The sequence below is a fragment of the Dermochelys coriacea genome, chromosome 3 (assembly GCF_009764565.3).
Source record: "Dermochelys coriacea isolate rDerCor1 chromosome 3, rDerCor1.pri.v4, whole genome shotgun sequence".
NCBI lineage: Eukaryota > Metazoa > Chordata > Testudines > Dermochelyidae > Dermochelys > Dermochelys coriacea.
In genome coordinates, this window is record NC_050070.1 from 148,335,870 (window position 1) to 148,363,536 (window position 27,667).

Sequence of the window (27,667 nt, forward strand, 5' to 3'; positions counted from 1 at the left end):
CAATGTGGTACGCAATAATCTTTGGCCTATTGGTGCCTGTTGTGTCTATATAAGCATGCAGTTTAATTAAAGACATTGGTTGAGTGACCTGTTGGCTTTTGTAGGCTGATGGCCATTGATACACGGTAATTTAGTGTGTTTTATAACTGTTTGAGGACAGAAGAATGACTCATTGATTCAAAAGGCTTTCTTGTGTGATGTACAAGTAGGTTTTGTGTGACTCACATGCAAAAATTCCCACCCCCCTGTTTGTTTGTGTGTGTGTGTGTGTGTGTGTGTGTGTGTGTGTGTGTGAGGCCCATGTAGGCAATAATGATATTGGTGTTATCAATTTGCAGGAGGTACTAGATCTTCCCTCAATGTGAGGGTCTCGGCTTTCCCAGCAACTGGCTGAGATTTCACTTTGAATGAGAACTAGCTTGCTGAGGAGCCAATCTGTGGAAAACAGGGGAATGTTAGTGGGTTGAGAAGAATAACTGCTCCTTTGTGGAGCCTTGTTTGCCTTTTGTTACCAAGGTTCACAATCAAGGGGACATTAACGGTGAGGGAGAATCCTTCTATTTCCTTTTTCATCTGACAAGAAGAATTGCGATCTTTGCTTTTGGACCTTACTTCAGCTCTTCATGATTCTCTTCCTCCCAACTTCTTTCTGTGCTCTCCGAGACCCCACACAGTGATTCTTGAGTGCAAGTCCTTTCCTCTGCTTGTGGAGGGAAACACGGGAACCCTTATTACCTAGAACTGTGTGCACCATAAAATGTCCATGTGGGAATTCTTTAAGCATTGCTTTTCTGATTTAGTAAATTTTTAAAATTATAACAATCACTCAAATGTCACCTAAAACCTACTTGTTTAAGGGGTATTGGACATTCCCATGATCAGCTGGGTTGTAATGCTGGTATCCAGACTCCTAGACTATGTGGCAACTGTTGAAGATGAAGCAGCAACAGCCAAGAAGCCTTTGAATGGAAAAGAGAGGGAGAGATTCCTGACAGGTATGGAACACTTACAATATTTCTAATTCAAGTCTAGATTTTAGAGATCTTTGTAAAATGTTCAGTACTGCCAACTCATGTTCAAAAATGAGTCAGAATCATGAGATTTTAAAAATACAACTTGGGATCTATTTATTAGCCTTCTGGTTTTTGAGCCATTTATGTTTTACATTTTCAAACTCTTTCACAGCCATGATGGGTATAAACTTAAAATAATAATAATAATAAAAAAAAAGAGTTGAGATACTCACATTATCCCATGATACCAGGAGCTAGAGCTTTAAGAAACACACAATATTTTGAGACTGTCAGTAATATTGTGAGGGGAGTTAAACCAAAAAAAGGACAGGAGACGCTGGATATAGTTTAATCAGCTGCAACTTTATTATTAGGGGATGTCTGGGACTACCTGGCAGATAAAAGTGTATAGTTCAAATAACTCCATGATCATTTCAGTATCTACCGAGGGGCTTCTGCCAGCTCCCTTTTTCAATCCTGGTCCCCAGCCAAACCATTGCTGGGACTTGATCATATTCTCTCGCCCCTCTCCCACTGAATAGATTATAAAGGAAAGGAGGGGTTGACTCCCGCCATGCCAGTCATGCCACCCCCTTTCTGCTTCCTTAACAAACACCTCCTTTTAAGTCCTTTACCAAACCATTTATCTGGTCACTGTATTCCTTCCCTATGGAGTACCTGCACTGGACATCCACCCCACACTTAGGCTATGATGTCACAACTCATTACTTAATTCCCTTCCCTTTTCACCATAACAAAACTTCCACAAACCTGCTGTGGGGAAAGCAAAAACCCCACTGTATCATCTTGGTCAGTCTGGTGGTGAGGGAAAAATTCCTTCTCAACCCCCAAGAAAGGAGTAGCTAGTGCAATGCCCACAATGGGTCCAGACCAAACTTAGTATTTTGCCATTTCCAAGGGGAAGGAGGGTGAGTGGTACTCTGCCTGGTCCTGAGAAAAAGGACTTTTCCCACCAGGCTTGCTCTTGGTCAACTCTCTGGCCCTTCCAGTCCCTGGGGGGATGAGTCAACATTACCACGCTAACCCACACTACGTTTTCAGCAGCTTCTGTGCCTCTCTCAGACCACACCTATAAAGTGCAATACTCCTTCCCCCAGCAAGCTGGACAGTGGTGCCCGTACTTAAGGTGTGGTGTCACCTTAAGGTCAATTTGACGTTTGTGTGACTGTTTGTAGCTAACGTGTGAGGAGAATGGTGTGTTTGAGTAAGTGTATTTCAATTTCTAGATTAGTTGCGGGTTGGTTTTTTTTGTTTGTGTGTTTTTTTTTTTAAGTAGAATCTTTCAAGAGGAGAAATGTGAGTGATAAGTACGCACGTTATGGGTGCTTTTGGTTTGTACAAGTTAAACTAGTTTTGTTTTTTCGTTTCATACTTAAGAACTTGAAAATAGTAAATGCAAAATTGTATTCTTGACCTTTTCATGCTATGCAGTAATGCTGCCACCTAAAATAGTTTAGTAGAAGCCTTAAATGTAATGCTCCATTTTTATATTTAGTTTATAGAATGACTTCTTATTGTTGCTCTCAACTATTTTAGGAACTGTTAAAAGTAAGCCTCAAATATTGATGTGTTTCTTTCCATTAGGCAACCAATGGAGTTTTATTAATAATAGCCTACATACCCAGAGCCTGAGCAGATCTTCTAAAGGCAACAGTAGCCTAGATAGATTGTACTCCAGAAAGATCAGAAAGCAACTCGTTCATCATAAACAGGTAACTTCCAGTGTGTACTGGCACTTTTAATGTAGGATACTTATAGTAATGTACCTTATTTCTTAAAATTCCAGCTTTGGGCACAGAGCTCATTCAACCTTGCTTTTGCAAAGGCCTGGTTCTGTAGCTAAAAGCTGCCTATCTCTCTTGACATGTACCTCAAACTGCAGGGCATGGGATCTGCTGAAATCATTCCAGTCTTGTGGAGCATATTGTTATACTTCCCTGTGGTCCGTATTTGATAGTAAAACTTACTTTGCATTTTTGATGAATCAGCAAACATCTGAGTGCAAGCTTCTAGAGGCTGACCAGCTATAATTCAACAGTATATCGTTTATAAGACCGTGTTCACTTTTAAATACATCTGTACAGGTTCTGTGACCCTGTGTTCATATCTAAAAATTATCTTAAAATATTGATGGTTTTTAAACCTAATCTGCTCTGACTCTGCTTGCAGCCCATTGAAGTTGTATAATTTAAAGTTGTACAAAAACTAAACTAAAAAAGGCTCAAGTTGCAATTTGAATTTAAGTTTACTATCATATGAAAATACTGATCCTTTTCACATCTTATTGCTTAATTTTTTTGTTTTTCCTATTAACATTTTCTTTTAGCAACTTAACTTATTAAAAGCAAAACAGAAGGCTTTGGTGGAACAGATGGAAAAAGAGAAAATACAAAGCAACAAAGGATCATCATACAAACTTTTAGTAGAACAGGCAAAACTAAAGCAGGCTACTTCAAAGGTATGATGTTCTGAAACTGCAGTTCACTTGTTGTCTTTTGTGTGAAAAGACCTGTTCCTGCAAAATCATTTTTGTCCTGGGTTGACTTTATACAAAAAAGGGTTTTATTCTGGCTCTTAACAAGGCTGTTCTGTTTGTTGAATTCAGCAGCCATCTGTAAATGTCTGGCTTGGGAAAAATGTTTTGGTTGATTCTGCTCCAGGCACCTTTTAGCAGACCATATCCAAAATCACCAATAACCTAGAAGTGTTTGTAGTGTCAAACTATTCTATAAAACACAGTAAGCACATGACAGCACTTGTCTATAAAGAACTGAAAGTGTGCTTTATATGGCTAGCTTATGAGTGTGATTTTTTTTTTTTTTTTTTAAAGGAAATTGTCTTGGATGAGTAGCCAAAAAGTAAGCATGCCAATCCTCCTCCTCCCAAAGCAAACTAATGCTGTATTGAAAACACGTGCTCTTATTTTTAGGAAGTTTAGCTTTCCACTAGTATGGTTGCAACATATAAATCCTTGCTTCTTGTTATGATCTCTGGATACTAGGGATGAAAACAAACCCAGGCATGCTCGGAGAACAATCTAGTAAACTTCAATGCCTTGTCTGCCAACAGAAATGGAGCAGGCAGTATGGACATTCCTGTGAGCATAAAACAAGTAGGACTCACTTCATAGATACCAGACTTGAATATCCATTTAGATTTTTACCTTTGGAAATCTTCAGGCTTTGGAAATCTTGTTACCTATTAGGACTCCTGAAAGTCTTTAAGGGATCATAGATGCATAGAGGTTATAAAGAGAAATAGGCATGCCACTTTATAATTACCATTGGAAAAAGTAGGGTTAAAGAAACACGAGCAATTTTTATCAAGCGCTGCATTTTCACTAACACTCCTCTTTGTCATGAATTTCACTTTCCTGCTCTTTTTGCTCTATTCTTGAGTTGTCATTTAAGTAAAATGGACTCTTCTACAGCAGCAACAATAAACCACTTTCCTGCTTGCAGTGGTTATCATGTAGTCACTTTTCCCTTGCACAGTAATGGAAGGGCCAGAAAGATTTTGCAGTTGGAACAGAAGGAACTCCATAGGTGATCAGGGGAGGGGAATAGTAGGCCTGTTAGCGAACTCTTACAAGAGGCTGAAGGAACTCAGCCACTGATCCAGCTGTGATGCAGTAAGTGAACTGGTTGGCCAATCCTGGAAATGAAGACTCAACAGTGGAGTGCAGCAGGTTTTATAAGTCAGTTTTAAACACCTACACTGCCGCACTGGCTGAAATATGCTGTTGGTTAAAGCTGTGTGGGATTCACTTTACAGCAATCCTGCTTGTGTAGAAAATGTTGCATTAAAGCCTTCCACATTTAATATGATCTTTATTAATATCTATCAATTGTGTGTATGTACATACCATGTATGTGATAAATTACAAAATTATGCACATCACCTGCTAATCAGTGCCATCTTGACAACTTAAGGCATTCCAGACTTGGGAGTAGCTTCAAACAGCTGCCATGCTTATTTTTAAAATAAACAAAACCCTGTCCAGACAAAGATTTCCTTCCGTCTCCACTCCCCCCAAAAACAAAAAAACCCCTGCAAGCAAAAGACAGTGACTCTTGCTCACTCTGGAAAAAAAGATGGGGGGATGCGGGGTGGTACTGTTAAAATAGTACAGGATTCTGCCCAAACAGTGGCAAATTGAAGGTATCCAACTTGCAATTTATTAGTACTAGAAATGACAACTGCAGACTGTTGATTACCATATAATCAGTCCCAAAGAGAGAGGCAGGAATTAAGCAATGGAAGGGTGGTCAACAGGGTGTACAAAGTGTGTGACACAAGGTTTATACAGTGTAACAAAGAATCCTTGATTGTACGTGTCAAGAAATAATGTCGGTATGTTTTCAAATAGCTTGAGTCTTAAGTATTTTGTCTGCCACCAGCGTGCACATGTTTACTTTTTGTGCAGGGAAGTTGAGGCCCGTATCTCTGCAGTTGCAATTCTTTAGCCACTAGGAAAGAACTGAGAAGTCAGTATTCTTGATGGGTTATAAATTTCAGTTATAATTTATTACTGTGAGTACTATACATTTGAATTTGTGGTAGCTAAGTATCCATGAACAGGTGTAGGAATATGAAAAGATAGTATCAATTAAGAGTCAAGTTTCTAAAACAGTTTTTCTGTAAAGTAAGTATACAGAATACACAATGGTGTTGAGAGTTCCGTTAGACTCTAGAATATCTTTGAGGATGAGTATGACTACAGTCTTAGTCATTGCATGGTTCTGTTTAGGCTGAAACTGTAGCAAAAGGAACTGAACCTATGGTAGTTTAATACAATATTACTAAATTCAATCTAAATAAATTTTTAAAAAGCTATGCTGTAGTATGAAAGTTGATTGACTCTTGTGTAAGATTAACTGCATTACACACTTACGGTTTTGTCACTTGAAAGCAAAGCAACCAACCCAAATTTATACCACGTTCCCATATAATCTTAATGTAGGTCCAGTATGAGAGTGTGGGATTCTCCATTATTATTAAAAAGTTCTAGAGGTACTGTTACATTTTTCCAACTCCTGATATGCTTACATTCAGAAAATAGGCAGTTTAGTTTAAAATTTAACACTTGTTTTATATTGTTTTGTAATTATGCAGCATTTCAAGGATTTAATACGCTTACGTCGGACTGCAGAGTGGCCTCGTTCTACTTTAGACACAGAAGTATCGACGACAAAGGAAACTCCAGAAATTGAGCCACTTCCATTTACTCTGGCACATGAACGTTGTATCTCGGTAGTGCAGAAGCTGGCGCTCTTTCTTTTGTCAATGGACTTCACTTGCCACGCAGATCTACTGCTGTTTGTTTGTAAGGTAAACAGAATGCTACAAAAGTAGGCAGTGGGGTTGTTAAAGTGAAGTTCATTTTTTATCAAGAATTATCCTAAAGTATGTGGTATGAGCATGTATTCTTTCAGCATAGTATTGATGAAAATATCTCTCAGATGCTACTTTTAGCTTTTTCTTGAGGATGCATTAAAAATACTTATTGAATTTGTAGTGATCCCTAGTAGTCTGTCCCATGTTTTCCAGTTTTTGAAAGCTACATAATGGAATTATGTTTGCGAAGTATCTCCTACAGAGCACCGTTTTAAAAGATACTTTTTACAGTACAGTTTAGCTAGAATAAATTGGTGCAAGTAAACCTAAGATGGGAACAATTTATCTACTTATTTTAGCTCTACACAACTTTATGGATGGTATACTTTGTTCATACTAATAATAAAGGAGAAGGCTGTTACGTTTTTTTTTTCAAACTGTATTATCAAATACACATAACTACTACATTAACAACAAGTAACATTATTACAGTAAGCTATAGCCTATTTTCCTTTAAAATAACCTACTTTAGAGCACTGTCACTTGCAGTAGGAAAGTTCTCCATACAAAATCAGTTAGGTGGGTCATGTTTTGGCTTAAAATAAAGATTTCGTATAAAGAACATAGTCATTTATTTTAACTGCAGACAAAAGTAACCAGGAGCTTTCGAAGCTTTCAGATGCCTCATTTTAGCTTTTGTTAAACATATTGTTTCAGTTTTACAATCAGAACTTGGATGCAATCTATTACATCTGTTTGTGGTTGTTCCTTGAGGCTTTCTGAGACTTTTTTAGAATTGCATAATTAAAACTGACCTTTCCACCCTTTGGAAACATTTGGACAGCACCTCAGTTTGTTTAGATACCAGTTCCAGTTTAGTTTTGTCCACGGGCTCCAGGACTTGACCAGGCTCTTTCTGTTCTTTTGTCAGATTCTCAGCCAGCTGATGTGCAAAGAGAATAGCAATCCAGTGCTGCTGTCTTCATTGTGATCCTAACCTTCAAATCTGATTTTTAGAGTAGTTGTAAGCAAAATATTTTTTTTTCTTCCCCGACTCAAGAAAATTGAAATATTGGGTGCTTTGTTCCTTGAAAGGGATTATCTGCCAAGCCCATTCTTTGTTTCCTTCTCCTTCATTATCATGGAGCAGGCCAAACGGAGGAAGCCAAAGAGCAAGAAGCCCTTCTCAGGATCCACAGAAGGAGAGCTCTGCTGTGACTGCTCCAGCCTATGGACCACCTTCTCTGCAATGAAAAGGGGCTCAGTCAATACAGCTTGTAGGTGGCCCCCAACTATCCTTTCTACCAGCAGGCCAAAGTCCCCTAGTTGCCTCTACAAGGACAGATCATGAGATTCAGCAAACTGATTCCCCAAACATGGACTCCTCATGAATAAATCAAGAACCTGAGGTGGAGTTTTGAAATTAAATGTAATTGGCAGAGCACTGGTTTCTTCTTACTCTACTTAAGAGGAGCATCTGTGGTGCTTTTGGAATGTTCACCTGTATTTTCTCTCCAGCTGACTTTCAGAGGATGAGGAATGTGGGGATTCAGGGATCCTATATCTACACAGGCTAAGATCCAAAAGGGCACACCAGACAAGAAGAAGCTGGTCCCTGTGGGACCAGTTTCCCATTAAAAGGCAAAAGAAATTACTAGCCTGCCTTAATTGATTCTAGCAGCTTCTTGATTGGCTGCAGGTGTTCTAATCAGCCTGTTTTTATTGTCTCCAGAAGGTTCCTGTTTGTTCTGGAACCTTCCCTGTTACCTTACCCAGGGAAAAGGGACCTACTTAGCCTGGGGCTAATATATCTGCCTTCTATTACTCTCCTATAGCCATCTGGCCCGACCCTCTGCTCAACGCTATGGGGTTGGGCAACTTGGGACGTAAGGCAGTGTACTCGTGACAAGCCATCTGCATTGCCATGGTGGCTTCCAGCCCAGTGTTGTATGGTGAATTGGAAAGGTTGTAGGGACAGGAATCATCTGGTCACCCTTGTGTTCTTCTCTTTATTTCGCTGCTTCCACTGGAGGGGTGCATGGTCGGTCGGGTAAACCGTCATCCCAGAAGGTAATAACATAGTGTCTCCGTGGCCCATTTCACAGCTAGGCACTCTCTTTCAACCACGGCATACTTCTGCTCTCTCGGGAGGAGTTTCCTGCTGAGGTAGAGGATTGGGTGTTCTTCATCTCCGACCATCTGTGATAGGACAGCTCCCAATCTTACTTCAGATGCATCTGTTTGTAAAATGAATTCTTTGTTGAAGTCTGGGGCTATAAGCTTGGCAGAGGACTGTCTGTAGATCCATGAATGCTTTCTCTGCGGCATCTGTCCACTTCACCATGTCTGGACCCCGAGCTTTTATCAGGTCTGTCAGGGGACTCGCTCTGGTAGCAAAATGGGGAATAAATAGTCGGTAGTACCCCACCACCCCCAGGAATGCCCGGACTTGCTTTTTCTGATTTGGCCGGGGCCAATTTTGGATAGCCTCTAGTTTGTTTAGTTGGGGCTTGACCATGCCCCTTCCTACAATGTAGCCAGGGTATTTAGCCTCGGCTAGCCCTATAGCACACTTGTCTGGATTGGCTGTGAGGCCAGCTTGTCTTAGTGTGTCCAGAACCGCTTCCACCTTTCCTAAGTGGGTTTCCCAGTTGGGGGTGTGAATAATCATATCATCCAGGTATGCCGCTGTATAACTCGTATGGGGCCATAAGACGCTAGAAGGTGGCAGGTGCCCCATGCAGTCCAAAAGGAAGAACAGTATATTGAAACAGACAGTCTGGTGTAGAGAATGCTGTCTTTTCTTTCGCATCTTTGGCAAGGGGAATCTGCCAGTATCCCTTTGTTAAATCAAGGGTGGTCAAAAATCGGGCATTGTCCAGGCGGTCAACTAACTCATCGATATGGGGTATGCATTGAATTTGGATATCTTATTCAGCTGGCAAAAGTCATTACAAAACCATTGGGTTTGGACACCAACACAATCGGGCTTGACCACTGACTGTGGGACTTTTTGATGACTCCCAGCTCCAACATCCTTTTTACCTCTGCCTTGATCTCCTCCCTTTTTTGCTGCTGGGACCCGATAGGGCCTTAAAGTTACCTTTGCTCCAGGGTCTGTGATAATGTGGTGATATGCTTCGGTGGTCCGGCCTGGTTTGGTTGAAAACACGTCCTGGTATCAGTTGATCATCTCAGTTACCTCCTTCTGGTTTGGTGTCAGATCAGTGGATATCCTGATCTGCTCCTGCATATTATTTCCCTGGATCCGGGTCTCTTGCGCCACTATACACGCCTCTCATTGGTGCCAAGGCTTAAGAGGTTAATGTGATAAATTTGTTCTTGTTTCTGGTGTCTTGGCTGCCGCACCTTGTAGGTTACTTCCCCCACTTTAACCACCTCATAGGGCCCCTGCCATTGGGCCAAAAGCTTGCTTTCTGCTGTGGGTACCAACAACATCACCTGATCCCCTGGTTGGAACCGTTGGACTTTTGCCTGGCGATTGTAATGGGTTCCCTGGGCCTCCTGCGCCTTTTCCAAATGTTCCTGTACAACAGGGGTGACCTGGGCTATCCGTTCTCACATCTGCAACACATGGTCAATTGTATTTCTCCACTCATTGGGTTCATCTTCCCAGATTTCTTTTGCAATATCTAGTGTGCCACGGAGGTGGTGTCCATATAATAATTCAAAGGGGGAAAACCCAGTTGAGGCCTGAGGTACCTCCCCGGATTGCAAACATAAGGTAGGGTAGTAGGGTGTCCCAATCCTTCCCGTCTCGACTTACCACTTTCCTTATCATTGCCTTGAGGGTTCGGTTAAACCTTTCTACCAGCCCATCGGTCTGATGATAGACTGAAGTTCTCAGGGTATGTATATGGAGCAGCATACAGAGGTCCTTCATTAGCTTCGACATAAATGGGGTACTTTGATCTGTTAATATCTCCTTTGATAGCCCCACTCGGGCAAAGATCCCCACCAACTCTTTAGCTATCGTTTTAGAGGCTGTGTTCCGCAGGGGGACAGCTTCTGGGTAGCAAGTAGCATAATGCAGAATGACAAGTATATATTGGTAGCCCCGGGCTGTCTTCTCCAGGGGTCCCACAAGATCCAAGGCTATTCGCTCGAAGGGGACCTCTATGATGGGAAGGGGTACTAAAGGTGCCCTCAAGTGGGGACGGGGACTGTGCAGCTGATACTCCAGGCAGGATGCACAGTACCGCTGCACTTCTTCATGTACTCTGAGCCAGAAGAATCGTCGCAGGACCCATGCCAGGGTCTTCTCTACCCCCAAAAAGATGACTATGGGTCAACTTAATACAGCTTAATACTCTGGTGGTTTTGAGGTACTAGGATCTTCTGTACCTTCTGCCCCTGTACTGGTGCAACCCGGTATAAGAGATTTTTCTTCATTATGAAGTAGGGTCCTGGTCCCTGGGTTTTCCCTTCCACGGGGACCCCATCTATTTCGGTCACCTTCTTCCTAATGTTGTCGTACCTTGGGTCTTCAGCCTGGTCCCATCCAAAATTTCCTCTCCCCGGGCTAATCTGCCAGGTCCATATAGCCTTAAAATAGCTGATGCTAAGATGGTTACATACTAATTTGCCTAGTGTCTCAGGAAATGATTTCTTGAGGGAATCGGGACTCACTACTATGTGCTTTGTGGCATTGTAGACAGAAAAGACCTTTGTCACCTGAGTAACTTGGCAGAGCAGCATCATGGCTGCCCTTCATTATACTTATGAGTTTCTGCAAAACAGGTTTCCATTTCTCTTAAGATGTCCAAAGTTAGAAGGTTCTTCCCATGTGATTGCCAATAAACTTCTTAAAATACCAAGCATTTTCTTTATATGGATGGAATTTAAGTTTGTGTAGTATTCTATTTGAATATAAATGACAACTATTCTACTTTAGCCTTTCCTTCCCTATGTTTGTGTATTCACTACTTTGCGTTCATTAGATGTGGCATGCTAGAATGGAAAATTTTCTAACTCAATGACATCTAAATCTTTTTTTTTTTTTTTTCCTGTTATATTCACAACTGCAAGGAGTCTTTGAAATCTTTTCTGATTAAACGGACCTCTTCCCCTAGCCTACTCCACCTAAAATGTCTTTTGAATTTCTAGTACTATGGCTTTTTCTGGGTCCATGTCTGAAGTTAAAACACAATTGAATACTGTTTAAATAATACTGAGCCTAATAATGAGAATTGAGTGTTTCCATAAAACCTTGGACGTACTCGCCTGGTTTGAAAGTATAAGGTGCATGGCCACACCCTGGAGCCACTTGAACAAGTCTGAACTGCTTCTGGCATTTATAGGAATGAAGGCATTAGCACAAATGTGTCTAACTCAGGTGAAAGGAAATTGTTAAACAACACATTTCCCTTTCTGTAGCATCTATTTTTAGTACCTCACACTTGCATGCCTTTCATCTAACATCCTGTGAGATAAGAATATAAACCCATTTTATTAATGAGTAAACAAAGTCATAGTCAGTGGGGGAACTTTGACTTTCCAGAATTAGTCAACATTTCACTCTATGTGTTGGAGATGGTGGTGAAAAAGTGAAGTATTGGTAAATCTGATGCATCAAACAATAAAATGGAAATATGAGTGGTATAAATAAAATGGGATGATATGCAATATAGAGTTTACTGCCACTTTTTTGAGAAGACTCATTATCTGAGACTTAGTTATTCATTACTGTCATTCCCGAATTTGGAACCATAAATATTGACATTACATTTACAAATTCAACTTTGTTGGGGTGTTGTCTGCATGTTGTTTGTTTGTTGGTTTGTTTTTTGGTTGTTTTTTTTGGAAAATCAGTTAAATTGTATATTTCTGAAATTCTTTTACAGGTTCTTGCTAGAATTGCAAATGCTACAAGACCAACAATTCATTTGTGTGAGATTGTGAATGAAACTCAACTAGAAAGGCTATTGCTGCTTTTGGTTGGGACTGACTTTAATAGAGGAGATATCTCTTGGGGAGGAGCATGGGCTCAGTATTCTCTGAGTTGTATGCTGCAAGATATTCTAGCAGGTTTGTTAAAATTCAGGGTGTGGTGTATGGTGTGGTTTTTTAAAACAAAATGCATTAAGCCGGAATTCCTCAACCCCCATTATTTGATTCTCTGATGTGAAACATGGAAAAGTCTGCTAATGTGATTATGATAATGAAAGCATGGAATGTCTTGGTTGTAGGTTTTACAAAGAAACAAATTGAAGATATTAGTATAAAATGAAACATTTAATTGAGATATTATAATTTTAAACACTGTGGCCTTCCTTTTCAAAAATCACTAATGATTTTACATACCCAATTTGAAACTTTTGACAGAGCTCTCGCTTTCAGAAGATGCTGGGCATATCCTTGAGGCATGATTTTCAGATGGGGGTATTTCAAATTAAGCACCCAAAATTTGCAGTTCAGTTTTGAAAATTTGGATGAGTATGCTCAGATGTTAATTAGTCTTGCAGCCAGAGTACAGGCTGAACTGCTAAAGGAGTTGTCTGCTTACTGTAATGTATAGGAGAACTATTGGCAACAATAGCAGCTGAAGCTATGGAGGAAGGAGCCATGGGAGAAGATGCAGGAGCTTCTGCTGCAGACTCTGATGACTCTCTTCAGCAGTCTACAGTTCAATTAGTGGAAACGATAGATGAGCCTTTGACACATGACATTGCAGGTGAACATTCAGATACTATTTATATTGAAATGATGTTTAGGAAATAGAATGTTAAATTCTGTTTAGTCAGTTAACGTTTTTAAATGCTTGATGTACTTGAGTCATTCTGAAGCGTGCTTAATCCTGAACTCTCACAAGCTTTCCACTGTGTAATACAATGTAACTTAGTAGTTTAGATAAGTACTTTTTTGTGAATTTTAGCAAGGCATTAGAGTTTTGAGGTGTCATATATCAGGGTCCCATAGGTTGCACTTAGCAAGAGGTATCCGTAAGCTTTAGCACTTACTAATTCTTAAGCATAATATTTCAGCTTGGCCACTCAATATTTTTAACTGCACTTTGTTGACACAATACTGAGAGCTCACACTCAATGTTGTTTCCTCATTGAGTTCACTTGAAAAGCAATCGTCACAGTTATGTATATGGATTCAGGAGTGTGGTTCGTTGATAGTGAGCAGATGAACTAGAAATTTAACAAGCTAAATATCTACGCTCTTTCTTGGCGGTGTCTATTTAATTGTAAGTAGGTCTGTAAACTTGGGGAGCACATTGTATTTTGAAGAATAATCTGTTCCTGCGAGGAATTCATTAACAACATGGTTAATTCTTGCTAAATACACTAGGAATTTAGAGAGTTATAGAACAAAACAGTAGTCTAAACAGCTTCTAGAACAGGGGTGGACAAACTACAGCCCATGGGCTGTAGTTAATGATAATGGTAGCATGACAAATGGGAAGGAGGATATAGAGGTAGATATTACCATATCAGAGGTAGAAGCGAAACTGAAACAGCTTAATGGGACTAAATCGCGGGGCCCAGATAATCTTCATCCAAGAATATTAAAGGAATTGGCACCTGAAATTGCAAGCCCATTAGCAAGAATTTTTAATGAATCTGTAAACTCAGGAATAGTACCGAATGATTGGAGAATTGCTAATATAGTTCCTATTTTTAAGAAAGGAAAAAAAAAGTGATCCGGGTAACTACAGGCCAGTTAGTTTGACATCTGTAGTATGCAAGGTCCTGGAAAAAATTTTGAAGGAGAAATTAGTTAAGGACATTGAAGTCAATGGTAAATGGGACAAAATACAACATGGTTTTACAAAAGGTAGATCGTGCCAAACCAACCTAATCTCCTTTTTTGAAAAGGTAACAGATTTTTTAGATAAAGGAAATGCAGTGGATCTAATTTACCTAGATTTCAGTAAGGCATTTGATACCGTGCCACATGGGGAATTATTAGTTAAATTGGAGAAGATGGAGATCAATATGAACATCGGAAGGTGGATAAGGAATTGGTTAAAGGGGAGACTGCAACGGGTCCTACTGAAAGGCGAACTGTCAGGTTGGAGGGAGGTTACCAGTGGAGTTCCTCAGGGATCGGTTTTGGGACCAATCTTATTTAATCTTTTTATTACTGACCTTGGCACAAAAAGTGGGAGTGTGCTAATAAAGTTTGCAGATGATACAAAGCTGGGAGGTATTGCCAATTCGGAGAAGGATCGGGATATTATACAGGAGGATCTGGATGACCTTGTAAACTGGAGTAATAGTAATAGGATGAAATTTAATCGTGAGAAGTGTAAGGTTATGCATTTAGGGATTAATAACAAGAATTTTAGTTATAAATTGGGGATGCATCAATTAGAAGTAACGGAAGAGGAGAAGGACCTTGGAGTATTGGTTGATCATAGGATGATTATGAGCTGCCAATGTGATATGGCTGTGAAAAAAGCTAATGCGGTTTTGGGATGCATCAGGAGAGGTATTTCCAGTAGGGATAAGGAGGTTTTAGTACCGTTATACAAGGCACTGGTGAGACCTCACCTAGAATACTGTGTGCAGTTCTGGTCTCCCATGTTTAAAAAAGATGAATTCAAACTGGAGCAGGTACAGAGAAGGGCTACTAGGATGATCCGAGGAATGGAAAACTTGTCTTATGAAAGGAGACTTAAGGAGCTTGGCTTGTTTAGCCTAACTAAAAGAAGGTTGAGGGGAGATATGATTGCTCTCTATAAATATATCAGAGGGATAAATATAGGAGAGGGAGAGGAATTATTTAAGCTCAGCACCAATGTGGACACAAGAACAAATGGGTACAAACTGGCCACCAGGAAGTTTAGACTTGAAATCAGATGAAGGTTTTTAACCATCAGAGGAGTGAAGTTTTGGAATAACCTTCCAAGGGAAGCAGTGGGGGCAAAAGATCTATCTGGTTTTAAGATTCTACTTGATAAGTTTATGGAGGAGATGGTATGATGGGATAATGGGATTTTGGTAAGTAATTGACCTTTAAATATTCAGGGTAAATAGGCCAAATCCCCTGAGATGGGATATTAGATGGATGGGATCTGATTTACTATAGAAAACTCTTTCCTGGGTATCTGGCTGGTGAATCTTGCCCATGTGCTCAGGGTTTGGCTGATTGCCATGTTTGGGGTCGGGAGGGAGTTTTCCTCCAGGGCAGATTGGAGAGGCCCTGGAGGTTTTTTTGCCTTCCTCTGTAGCATGGGGCATGGTTGACTGGAGGGAGGCTTCTCTGCTCCTTGAAGTTTTGAACCATGATTTGAGGACTTCAATAGCTCAGACATGGGTGAGGTTTTTCATAGGAGTGGTGGGTGACATTCTGTGGCCTGCGCTGTGCAGGAGGTCGGACTAGATGATCAGAGTGGTCCCTTCTGACCTTAGTATCTATGAATCTATGGGCCAGATCCGGCCTGTGAGCCATTTTAAGCTGTCTCACAAGCTCCTGCTGGGTCGGGCCTGTACCATGCGACTCGGCCCGCTCCAGCCAGGGCACTGGGTCAGGAGCTGCATCATGTGGCTCCTGGAAGCAGCAGCATGGCCCACACCAAGGGTCGCAGGCTGCTCCATGCCTAGGAGCTGGAGAAAGGACATGCCACTGCTTCTGAGCTGCTTGAGGTAAGCGCCGCTCGGAGCCTGCACCCCTGAGCCTCTCCCCTGCCCCAGCGCTGATCCCCCTCCCACCCAGCACAGAGCACACTCCTGCACTCCAAACCTCTCATCCCCACCCCACCCCAGAGCCTGTACCACCAGCTGGAACCTGCACCCCTGCCCCAGCCCTGATCCCCCTCCAAACTCCTTGGTCCCAGCCCAGAGCACCCTCTTACACCCCAAACTCCTCATCCCCTGCCCCACCCCAGAGCCCTCACCCCCTCCTGTACCCCAACTTCAATGTTGTGAGCATTTATGGCCCGCCATACAATTTTTATTCCCCGATGTGGCCCTCAGGCCAAAACATTTGCCCACCCCTGTTCTAGAAGCTACTTCCTCTGGAAGCGCTACACTTTGACTGAACAGATGTTGAGGTAGAATATTACTTCAGTTTGGTATCACATTTTACTCTTTCTAGACTCTTGGAAACAAGAGGAACACAGCAACCCTAAAGGTCTTCATGAAGCACAGAGACCAATAATATTAATTGGAGTAAAATATAGCACTGCCCAAAGCACATAATGGCCTTTATAAGATGAGCTAAAAATTTGGCTAAGCCTGACTTTCAAGCTGCTTCATGCTCCTCTTCTTGAAAAGGTTTAATTTCTCTGTAGAGAATTAATACTCCTGTGTAAACTCAGTATTGTATTACTCTTCTAAAAAATACTGCAGTGAAAAATCTTTTATGAAGAGAACTTCAACTACGTATTTCTCTATTAAACTAAAATTTCAGAATGTTGCACTAATAACAAATTGAATAGGTATTGTGAAATTATTTATTGCACATAATTTATCCAAACCTAGATTTTGGGCCTCCAGCTGAATTGAGGTGGCATGAAAGGTGAATGGCAAAGAAAAAAAAAAAGGGGGGGGGGTTAGTGCCACTTCTTGGCATTTAGGATGCGGGAAGACTTGGAAGGTTCCTTCAGACATCTTTTTGTTGCTCAAATCTGAAATGCAGTTCAACAGTGCATTATGACCATATCTCCCTCCACCCCCCACAGACACACACTAGTGATTAATAAATCTTCCAGATTGGACCAGAACTTGAATTTTTATTTTTATTTTTTTTTTTAAAAGAGATACAGCCTTTAGTGTATATGAAATTAATTTATTTTTTGTGGTGGTCTTGGCACATCATAAAGAAGCAAAAAGAGTGTTTGCAAAAATGTTTTTCCTTTGTAATTTGGCTCATGACTGTGGGAATTATATGTGTCTGGAACAGAAATGAATTCTAGGTTCAGGTGTATCAGAAATATTTGTTGCATGTTTAACATTCTGTACTTTCTATATCTTGCTCCACGTATCTTACTTCCCAATAATTATTGAATTTTTAATTTAAAAAAAAACTTTTGGGTGAAAAAATTACTCTAGCCTAATGGCAGCATTTTGGCTTTTTTTCAACTAAAAGGTTGGTAAAGGTTTTTTTGGTGATAGATATTGAATTCACGTAAGGCACTCACTGAGACATGGGTCGAATTGCTATTTGATTTACAGTGTTTTCAAAAAAGATGAATTGTTACGAATTACAGTGTTGAAAACAAAGCAAACTGTGATCTCATTCAACAATCTTTGCTTTTACAAAATATTTTAAGTATACACAGCCCTAAAATTGGCCAGTAAGCATGTTTTAGCCTGATTTTACAGTTTTAGCTCTGTTACTTGACAATATTAAAGTAGTTTTAATCATTCAAAGGTGCTCCACCTCTATCATCTTTGGAAAAAGATAAGGACATTGACCTAGAATTACTACAAGACCTGATGGAAGTTGATATTGATCCTTTAGATATTGATCTGGAGAAAGATCCCCTTGCAGCCAAAGTCTTCAAGGTATGGCCCACGTGAGTTTTCATAACTTCTACCTGTGAAACAATATAATCTCTTACCTTTTTGGTGTTTGTCTAATGATATTTCATGCCGTTAGACCTGCTTTAGCTGTATGCTATAAAGAACAAATTTTAAAGTTGAGACAGGCTTTGACAGGCAAGAGTGTAAACATTGAATATAGTCATCATTTAAAGTTATAAAAGCAAAATATTCCATTATTATCTATGTTACAACAAGTCGTAAAGACAATAGAAGGGTAGTAATTAATCTTCCCACACATTCTAGATTGTAGTATTAAAAAACAAAACCTACTCCTGATTGCTTCTTGCAATTGATTTGTAACCTTATCCCTCATTGGCATGAAAAGTTAGGATATATATTTGACGTACTCACCCTACTGTAAAATGCATTAGTACTACTTAGAATTCCACAGTTGCCTACTTAGAGTGATAAATGAACCAGTTGCTGTGTCAAGCGGTTTGGCTGCTGAAGGGGGAAAAGTGTTAAACGCTATACCTTATTTCAGAGTAACAGTGTGGGAAGCTAAACATGTTTACACTTGATGCACTAAAAGTCTTTTTTTTTTTTTTTTAGCTAGAGTATAAAATCAGTGTAATAGACAATTACATCTTGCTGCTTTTTCTTGCATAACATTTCCAAGCTCATCCTGTTCATATCCATCCTCAAGACCCACTTCTACTATGCAGCTACAATAAATTGCCAACTGAAAACCTGGGTAGATGATCTATGGGGACTTCTGATATTTATCTGTTTCTGATTTAAAAAAACTATACACACACACAACTCAGCTATGTTAATGCATGCTTTTATTTTATATCCTCATCCTCCTTCCTTTTGTTTATTATACAAACCATTGTTTATTGTCGTAAATTAGATAGGAAGTCTTTGGGAGCAGAAGTGGTTTTTGTCTATTTTGTACAGTGCCTTTTACACTGAAGCCTCGAGGCAATAGTGTTGTTCAAATAAATTAATGTTGATATTGCACTGTATTTTTAAGAAATCATATTTCAGAGTCTCTTGTGCAAAACTGTAAATTTGAAAATGAAGGCATGGTATAATAGATATGTGCAAGATTAATTTTATTACGTAAAAGTAAAAGTTGATGCCAAGATTCTGAAAGATGGGTGCCTAAAGCTAGGTTTTTTAATCTTTGTTTAGGCATTGAAATAAGTGGCCTGAATGTCAAATAAGTTAAGCACCTAGTAGCTCTCATTGGATTGCCAATTTTTGAAAACCTTTGCTTGATTCTTAATGCAGCTTTCCAGTTTATGTTGGATAAAATATACTATTTACATTTCCTGTGTACTTATCCAATATCAGAAATATATTTAGGAGAAAATCTGAGATGGTTTCTATTTGTACAGTTTAAAGATGAATAATTTACATTTTATTCTCTCATTTGCTAAAGCCTATAAGCAGCACATGGTATGATTACTGGGGTGCTGACTATGGCACTTACAACTACAACCCTTATATCGGAGGTGTTGGAATTCCTGTTGCAAAGCCGCAAGTATCCACAGAGAAGAATGGATCACAGACTGTGAGTGTGTCAGTCTCTCAAGGTAAGCAAGTAGTAGGTTAACTTAAATATCTAAAGATTCCACAACAGAATTGTGCTAAAGTATTTGCTTTGTTGAATAGTAATTAATGGCTACTATAATGCTGAAGTTGGCATGTGCCTTCTGCTTGTGAAATCATTAAGTGATTTAACTTTGAGGTGCACAGTTTGAAAGTTCACACACCAGAATTTCAAGATTCACGGAAGTATAAATCAAGTTTCTTTTGCTGGCAAACCAGAGGTTCATTCAGTGAACTAGAAAAGATTATATAAATTTTACATTATAGATGGAATTAGTGTATTAGAGTGAAAGTGCATGCTGTAGTTAAGAACATAAAAACTTCAATTTCTAACTCATTTTCAGTCACTTTTGACTTTCTAAAACTTTCACCTACTGGTTTGACATTTGCAAAGAATGATGCATTTGTTTTGGAGGTTTGAACAAAAATGGTCTAGCTGTTCTGAAGTTGTTTTTTCACACTCCTACTCAATTCCTGCTACATTTAAAAAAAAAAAAAACGCATAATTTTTTTCAAAGGTGCTTTACTGAACCAGAGATAAGAAGTGGACAGTGTTGCAGGGAAAAGAGCCTTCAGTAAGAAGTACCTCGTGTTATTTTGGAAACTGGTTCTGATTCCAGAATTATGACCCAGTGAAAAATGGTGCTTGCATACATGCTCGGTACATGAATAATTGTGGAAGGGGCAGCCAAGTGAGAAGCGAAGTATACTTTTTTTCACTTTAGTGTTCTGTTAATCACTACCTGAGAACACACATTTACAGATTACTTCAAAATTTTTGATACTGCTGTTCTGAGTATACATGTCTAACACTTGCCGTCGTCATAAAGAGCAGTGAACCTATTCACCAATTATAATACAAAGGAAATGTGTTTTGGCAATTGCTAATGTCGGATATGTAGCTGTGTTGATCTCACAGTAGATCAAGCAGTGTCTTTTTGTTCAGTCTTTAAATACATTATAATCCACATGTTTGTTTGATATTCAAATGTTACCTTGTATGCTGCTTTCTATAGCTTTGGATGCCCGTCTAGAAGTTGGACTGGAACAGCAAGCAGAGCTGATGCTGAAAATGATGTCAACTCTAGAGGCTGATTCAATTTTGCAAGCATTAACAAACACGTCGCCTACATGTAACTATACATTGCTAAATCTTTCTCTTCACTTACTGACCATGAATTTCACTTAAAACTTGTTTACTTGTTATGGTTAACTTCAGGATTCTCAAATAATTTTGTAAATTGATCATTCAAGTGGGGATACTAAAAAATAAGTGTATGAGTCATTTTACAAAGTTGTGAAATATATTCCATCATTTTCTACTGCTGTAAGGGAAACACTATAAAGAAGAGGAATGGGTTTCATTCGGAGACTCTAGTTGATTAAAAACATGTTTAGTCAAGTCTTTACATATGTTTTCAAGAGCTTGATTGTTGGCTGTGATTAAACAAAGTGGAATACTCCCCTTTGGAATGGGACTGTGTGGAATGCTTAAAAGGGAATTCCCAATAGTCTGTCTGTGGTGCACAGCAGAGCCATAGAGCTTCTGTTGGCCAATAGCTTTGAAAGCCCATTTCAGTGGGGTCATGTCCCAAATAGTGAATTAAAGAGCTTTATACCTGTCACTCAGGCACACCCTTTCAGGTTTCTGTAACCAGTAGTATGGTGACTTGAATACTGTATCAAAGATGTGACTATAACATGAAAAAAATCAGTACTGGATAAGTAAATATAAATATTTTTTGCCTAGTATAACTTTTTTCCTACAAAAGAATTCATGAAAAAACTTGATTTAATTTTTTAGTAACTCAGTCTCCTAGTGGAACAGATGATTCATTGCTAAGGGGATTACATGCTGCTAACCAGACCAACCAGCTGATCATACAGTTGTCCTCCATACCTATGCTGAGTGTGTGCTTCAACAAACTCTTTTCCATGCTACAAGTCCATCATGTTCAGGTATGGAATTATGAACTTTCAGAACTTTGGTTAATACAGTACTTAATGCTAATATTGAGAGAGGAGTGTTACGTTTCCCCATATTCAAAGTTTTTAACTATTGAAAATGGAATGGGAAAAGACCTGTTTAGTTAAGTAGATGACTTTTTAAGTTCTCATGTGCAAATAGAGATAAAATAAATTATTAGGTATCCTAAACACTTGTCTACAGAACATAACTTTTTTTTAACACTTCTGTAATTAAAACCAGTATTGGATCTTTCACTGAAGGACATTGGATACCTCAACTAGTGATGAATGTCACTAAAGGTTAAAATTACTTAACATTTAATGGTCCTGATTATGTAAGGGCCACATGATGGAAAAGTAGAGGCCTATTTACATGTTTTGCCCTTGCATGTGCGCACACATGCAAATTGAACAGTATGCCCATGGATACTTGGGAGCCTACCTTTCAGTTTATACGCACATTTGTAGTTACTGAGCACGTGTGCCTCCCCACATGAGTTTAAATATTTAATCGAAAGTCTATTGCACTAGCAGATTTTGAATAACATAGTCCCATCATTGCTTGTGAGTAATGAAAGTCACTGGCTTTGCGCATTCCAAAAGTTATATGCTGAACTTCTGCTGAGATATCTTAAATATTGAGATTGTCAGGCTATATGTAAACCATTCTTTTCTGAGAGAAACTTGGAGCATAGATAATTCTTAATTGTGTTTAAAATATAGAAATAAAAAAGCCATTGCCAGACTATAGTAAAAGTATTCGTGTACTATGTTAAGTGAAGTTTAATTTTATTGAAATTGCTGTACATCTGTTCGAAGTTTCAAAGCTCTTCTGAAGAAGATTGTGCTTGGTTATGCTTGTCACCAGAGCATGATAGCAGAGAATGTAAATAAGATAAATGACATTTTAAAAATCAAAATAGTCTGTTTTTCACGCTTCAAGGTGTAGAAGTACATTTCTGTTTTTGCTGATTTGTTTTTATATCAGCTATTTATCTTTTTTTATTATTTTCAGCTTGAGTCGCTTCTACAGTTATGGCTCACATTAAGCCTGAATTCCAGCTCCTCTGGGAGTAAAGATAATGGTGCTGACGTTTTCCTTTATAATGCTAATCGGATACCTGTAATTTCTCTGAATCAAGGTAAAAATATTCTAGAATGGGATAATAGGTGTGTAACAGCTAGAGTATGATTTTCACAAGTGGCTAGTGTTGGCTTAATGCTCCCATTGAAGTCAATGGTAAAACTCTCTCTGCATTTCTTTTTCCAGAGAATCCTCTGACTTCGTTTTCCTTAATATAACCTCTGAATAGCATTCAAAAAATTTGTCAGAGCATTCTACCAGTTTGGCCTTTTCTGGAAGGATGGAAGAAACCATCACAGGATACTGCTCAGAATTAGTATTATTAAATTTCAGTGGTTAATACGTTGCTGTTCTATCACTTCTATTTGTTCTGTGAAGACTTTATTTGGAATGCTCTGCCTGCCAGAAGCAGGAGATATATCTGACATCCTTCTCTAGTAAATGCTTCTGTGGCACCTTCTTCTGCCTCACTCACTCCAATCAAAGGACATGGTAGAAAATAAGGTCTTTGAACTGGTTAGTCCAAAGAAGGTGGAGACGGGAACTTTTTTCTGCTGTTTCAAGAAATGAATAAGTAGGGCTGTCAAGCGATTAAAAAAATTAATCACGATTAATCTTGCTGTTAAACAATAATACCATTTTTAAAATATTTTTGGATGTTTTCTACATTTTCAAATATATTGATTTCAGTTACAACACAGAATACAAAGTGTGTACAGTGCTCACTTTATATTTTTGATTACAAATATTTTTACTGTAAAAAACAATAGAAATACTATTTTTCAATTCACTTTATACAAGTACTGTAGTTCTAGCTCTTTATCATGAAAGTTGAACTTACAAATGTAGAATTATGTACAAAAAAACCTGCACTCAAAAACAAAACAATGTAAAACATTAGAGCAGGAGTGGCCAACCTGAGCCTGAGAAGGATCCAGAATTTTTTGGCAATCTTCATTGCCAAAGAGCCACAGTAACATGTCAGCAGCCTCCTATCAGCTTCCCCCCGCCCCCAGTGTCTCCCACCTGCCAGCAGCACTGCCAATCAACACCTAACTGTCCATCCCTGTTCCTCCCACCTGCCGCGATCGACTGTTTTGTGGTGTGCAGGAGCCTTGGGGGGGGAAGGGAAGAGGAGCTGCAAAGGCACAGCAGACTCAGGGGAAGGAGCGGGGACCTTGGGGGAAGGAGTGGAGTGGGGCCGGGGCCTTAGGCAGAGCCAGGGGTTGAGCAATGAGCACCCTGTACCATATTGGAAAGTTGGCACCTGTAGCTCCAGCCTTGGAGTTGGCACCTATGCAAGGAGCCGCATATTAACCTCTGAAGAGCCGCATGTGGCTCTGGAGCCACAGGTTGGCCACCCCTACTTTAGAGCCTACAAGTTCAATCAATCCTACTCCTTCAGCCAATCGCTCAGACAAACAAGTTTATTTACGTTTGCAGAAGATAATGCTGCCTGCTTCTTGTTTATAATGTCACCTGAAAGTGAGAACAGATGTTTGCATGGCACTGTTGTAGCTGATTACGGGTTCTGCTCAATAATCATCCAAAACAGTGTGGACCGACACATGTTCATTTTCATTATCTAAGTCAGATGTCACCAGCAGAAGGTTGATTTTCTTTTTTTTGGTGGTTTGGGTTTTGGAGTTTCCGCATCAGAGTGTTGCAATTGTAATTGCAACAAGGTGACATTGTAATTTAGAAGTGGGCAGCATTATCTCCCCGTAAATGTAAGCACTCTTGGTTTCTCTTAGCAATTGGCTGAACAAGAAGGTAGGATTGATTGGACTTGTAGACTCTAAAGTTTTACATTTTTTGTTTGTTTTTGAGTGCAGTTATGTACACTGCATTACGTATTTGTAAGTTGCACTTGTGATAGAGATTGTACTACAGTACTTGTATGAGGTGAACTGAATACTATTTAATCATTTTTACAGTGCAAATATTTGTAATAAAAAAATAATGTAAAGTGAACACCCCACAGCATACCCCAAGGAGTGGATTTTGATCCACACAGGAAAAACGGCCTTGTCGTAGAAAAGTCTTAACCTTGCTAGCTCCTGAAGCACTGAAACAAATCAGTCACTGTCTCATTTTTTCCATTCTGTAATTTGGGAGAATTTGGCGTTCTAGTTTAATGGCAGCCTGGTATGAAAGCATACCTCAAATTTTGTAAATAATTGTGGTTAGCCTTTCTTTATTTAAAAAAACTACAGTATTCTTCAGCAAAGGTTCAAAATATTAAAGGCCTACATTAATGAAGTTGCATACTTGAATCTGTTAGCCGTAGAATGCTATAATGTATTTCTTGAAAACAAAAAAATCGTTTTTTTCATGTGCTACCTTTGTTTATAAGATGGAAGGATTTTACATTGACATTATGAAAAATTCTACTTGTGTTAATTCGTGTACAGTTTCTTTTAAATGCACAGGATTAGCAGCAAAAGAAATGTAATGAACTTTCAGTCCTAATACAAGTTCCTGATTATTACCTTTTTGTTAAGGGCTCAGTATTTTGAAAAAATAGTGTGTTCTTCTTTACAGCATCAGTAACTAGCTTTCTGACAGTCCTGGCCTGGTATCCTAATACCTTACTCCGGACATGGTGCCTTGTGCTTCATAGCCTAACTCTTATGACGAACATGCAGCTTAACTGTAAGTTTTCTCTGAATGTTGTTGTTGTTATGATGTTTGAAAACTAAATTACAAATGAAATAAAGTAAAATAAAAAGGTTCTTAATAAATGCAGGGTTTTTTTTCAGGGGATAGATAGTGAATTTGGTACCATTCACCTGCAGGGTGTCTGAATCTTACACAGGATATGTAGTGACTTACTGTAAATCCATACTATGGGTGATGTCATGTGTGGAACACACAGATGATTTCAAGTATAGTTCATCTAACAAGGCTCTATTTAAAATACGATATTCTTACTGAGCATATCTGCCCCTTTCAACCTTACCTACTGTCTTCAGTGACACACATTTTTACTCCATTTTTTATTCCTGTTAATACTGCAGAGTTAACATCACAAAGAGAGGGGCTGAATTCTTTTCCTCCTTGTACATCATCAGAATGGCATACTAAATCATTTATGCTGTTCACTTCCCCCTGTAAACAGTAGGTTCTTAATGATGGCAACATTTTTATAACTGGTGTTGGAAGGGAAAACTCAGCTTGACTTTCACTCCCTTGAGCTGTCCATAAAAAAACAGGGAGAAAAGAAAACATGCGAAGTAACTTAGCTAGATTTTTTCCCCCAACATAGTATATATCCATAATACCTCACCACAGTGGCATAACAAGAACTTTTAAAGAAGTTTAATTGTTACATTTATATCAATTTATAACCTTCGCTGTAAATCTTTTGTTTTTGTTAACTGTTTTTAACTTGCTGGTTTTTTTGGTTAACATTTCTGACTTTTTTTTCATGTGAATAGACACCCTTGTATGCTCTTCTAAATTTTTACAATGAAGCAGGGTTTGAACCAAAATGTAGTTTTATTCAGATGTTGCCGGGTGGAATGCAACTTAATTCACAAAGTTATACTTCATCAGCACACATGCAGTTAAATCTACTTGATAAAATAACCCTTTAAGATATAAATATTTTTGTAACCATTTTTTGACAATCCCTTAAGTCATTCTGAATATCTGGTAACATCACTTAACAGCCAACGCAGACAGGAAATTCCAATAAATTTGTTGTCAGTCCCTTGTTAAAAGTGTTAGTGCTGATTGAGAAACTATAATTAAGTATTTCTAGGACATCCATTGCTGTCCTGTCTAAATGTCACACTAATAAATCTCTTCTAAAACACTTGATATTTTCAAAGTTCTTTACAAACTTTTAATTAACCTATGAGCCCACACAACATCCCTTTGAGGTATGTAAGCTATCTTCTTCCCCTTATCCATTCATCTGGTGTAGAGTAATTGTTCAAGGATCTGCCATTTTCCTCAATTTGAGGTGATATTAAGGTCCACCTGCTTACCACCTTCTCTGATACAGTCCATCCATTACTTTCTCAGCTTTCCTCAGGGTCTCCTGCCATACTATCTTACACCAAGTCCTCTTTCTTTGAGGCAGGTAATCATTGTTCCCATTTTACAGAGGGAGAAACCAAGAGGCTAAGTAACTTTCCCAAGGGTACCTCAAGAGTAAATGGCTGTCTTGAGACTATAACCCAAGCTGCCAGACTCAGTCCTGTGCCAAATCCACTACACCAAGCTGTTATGGAGTTCTTACACTATTTTTCACTCTCAGCAGATGTAAACAGTGCTAGCTTCCACTTCTAGTTCTTTTCTTTTTTGGCTTTTACTTTTTCCTCCCTCCTTTTTGACCAAAATGATGTTAGTACCCTAACTTCTCCAGCTACGGAGTTATATATTTTGTTCATGGTGCTGCATCTGGAGCAATTTGTGAGAAGCAATCTACAGAATAGGCCTCACCCTTCAATCCTACAGGCTTCTAGTGTCTCAATTTTTCATCTTTTTGTGGAATAGGAAGAGAAGAAATTCTTTTTACATGTTTTTTTTTTTTTCTTCTAGCCACAACAAACCTGTTTTTCTTTTCAGATGGAGAGCATGAGTGTCTTTTCATGATAAACATAATTTGAGTTTGGAGAGTTAGTTCCTGTTTTCTGTATGAAGGCAAGAGGCCAGATTTTGCCTGTACACAAGTCGATCCAGGGCATACCAGACGCACACATTTCAAACCTTGTTAGGGGAACACAATCCTTTTTATGTTAAATTTTGTAAACACTCTATCTCTTGTTTTAGCAGTTTACTCTGGAAATTTATTGGGCTATATAAGCTTGTCATGTCAAATCTTGTTAAGATTTAAACTTTGAGAAATAACATGAGATTATCCCTTTTTTGGATCGCCTTTTGATTTGTTTCGTAATTGCAATGAGGAAATTTAGTCTTGGCTCTGAGCATAGTTTTGAGTGCATTTAGAGAGAAATGATCTAAGGTTTGACACTGATGTAAAATGGAGAGTTCAAATAGTCTGGTTGCTCAAACATACGGACTTAATTTCATTCTTAGATGTTATTGAATAACCTCTGAGCTTGTCAGTTTCTTTGAATCAGTTCCAACAGACTGGAGGAAAGATTCTGTATTCTGTTGCACAGCATTTCAATTAGTGTGTGGAAAGTCATTTTCTT

General features: G+C 39.0%; 1 protein-coding gene across 1 annotated transcript in view; it reads left to right on the forward strand.

Moving 5' to 3' along the window:
- Positions 1-27,667, forward strand: part of BIRC6 (baculoviral IAP repeat containing 6) — a 342,876-nt gene that overhangs the window by 117,312 nt on the left and 197,897 nt on the right. Inside the window, 12 exon segments of the mRNA XM_038394017.2 lie at positions 858-995; positions 2,619-2,746; positions 3,361-3,492; positions 6,150-6,365; positions 12,236-12,419; positions 12,910-13,065; positions 17,718-17,851; positions 19,278-19,431; positions 20,464-20,580; positions 21,252-21,406; positions 22,431-22,557; positions 25,044-25,154. Coding sequence (XP_038249945.2) covers positions 858-995; positions 2,619-2,746; positions 3,361-3,492; positions 6,150-6,365; positions 12,236-12,419; positions 12,910-13,065; positions 17,718-17,851; positions 19,278-19,431; positions 20,464-20,580; positions 21,252-21,406; positions 22,431-22,557; positions 25,044-25,154 — 1,752 coding nt within the window.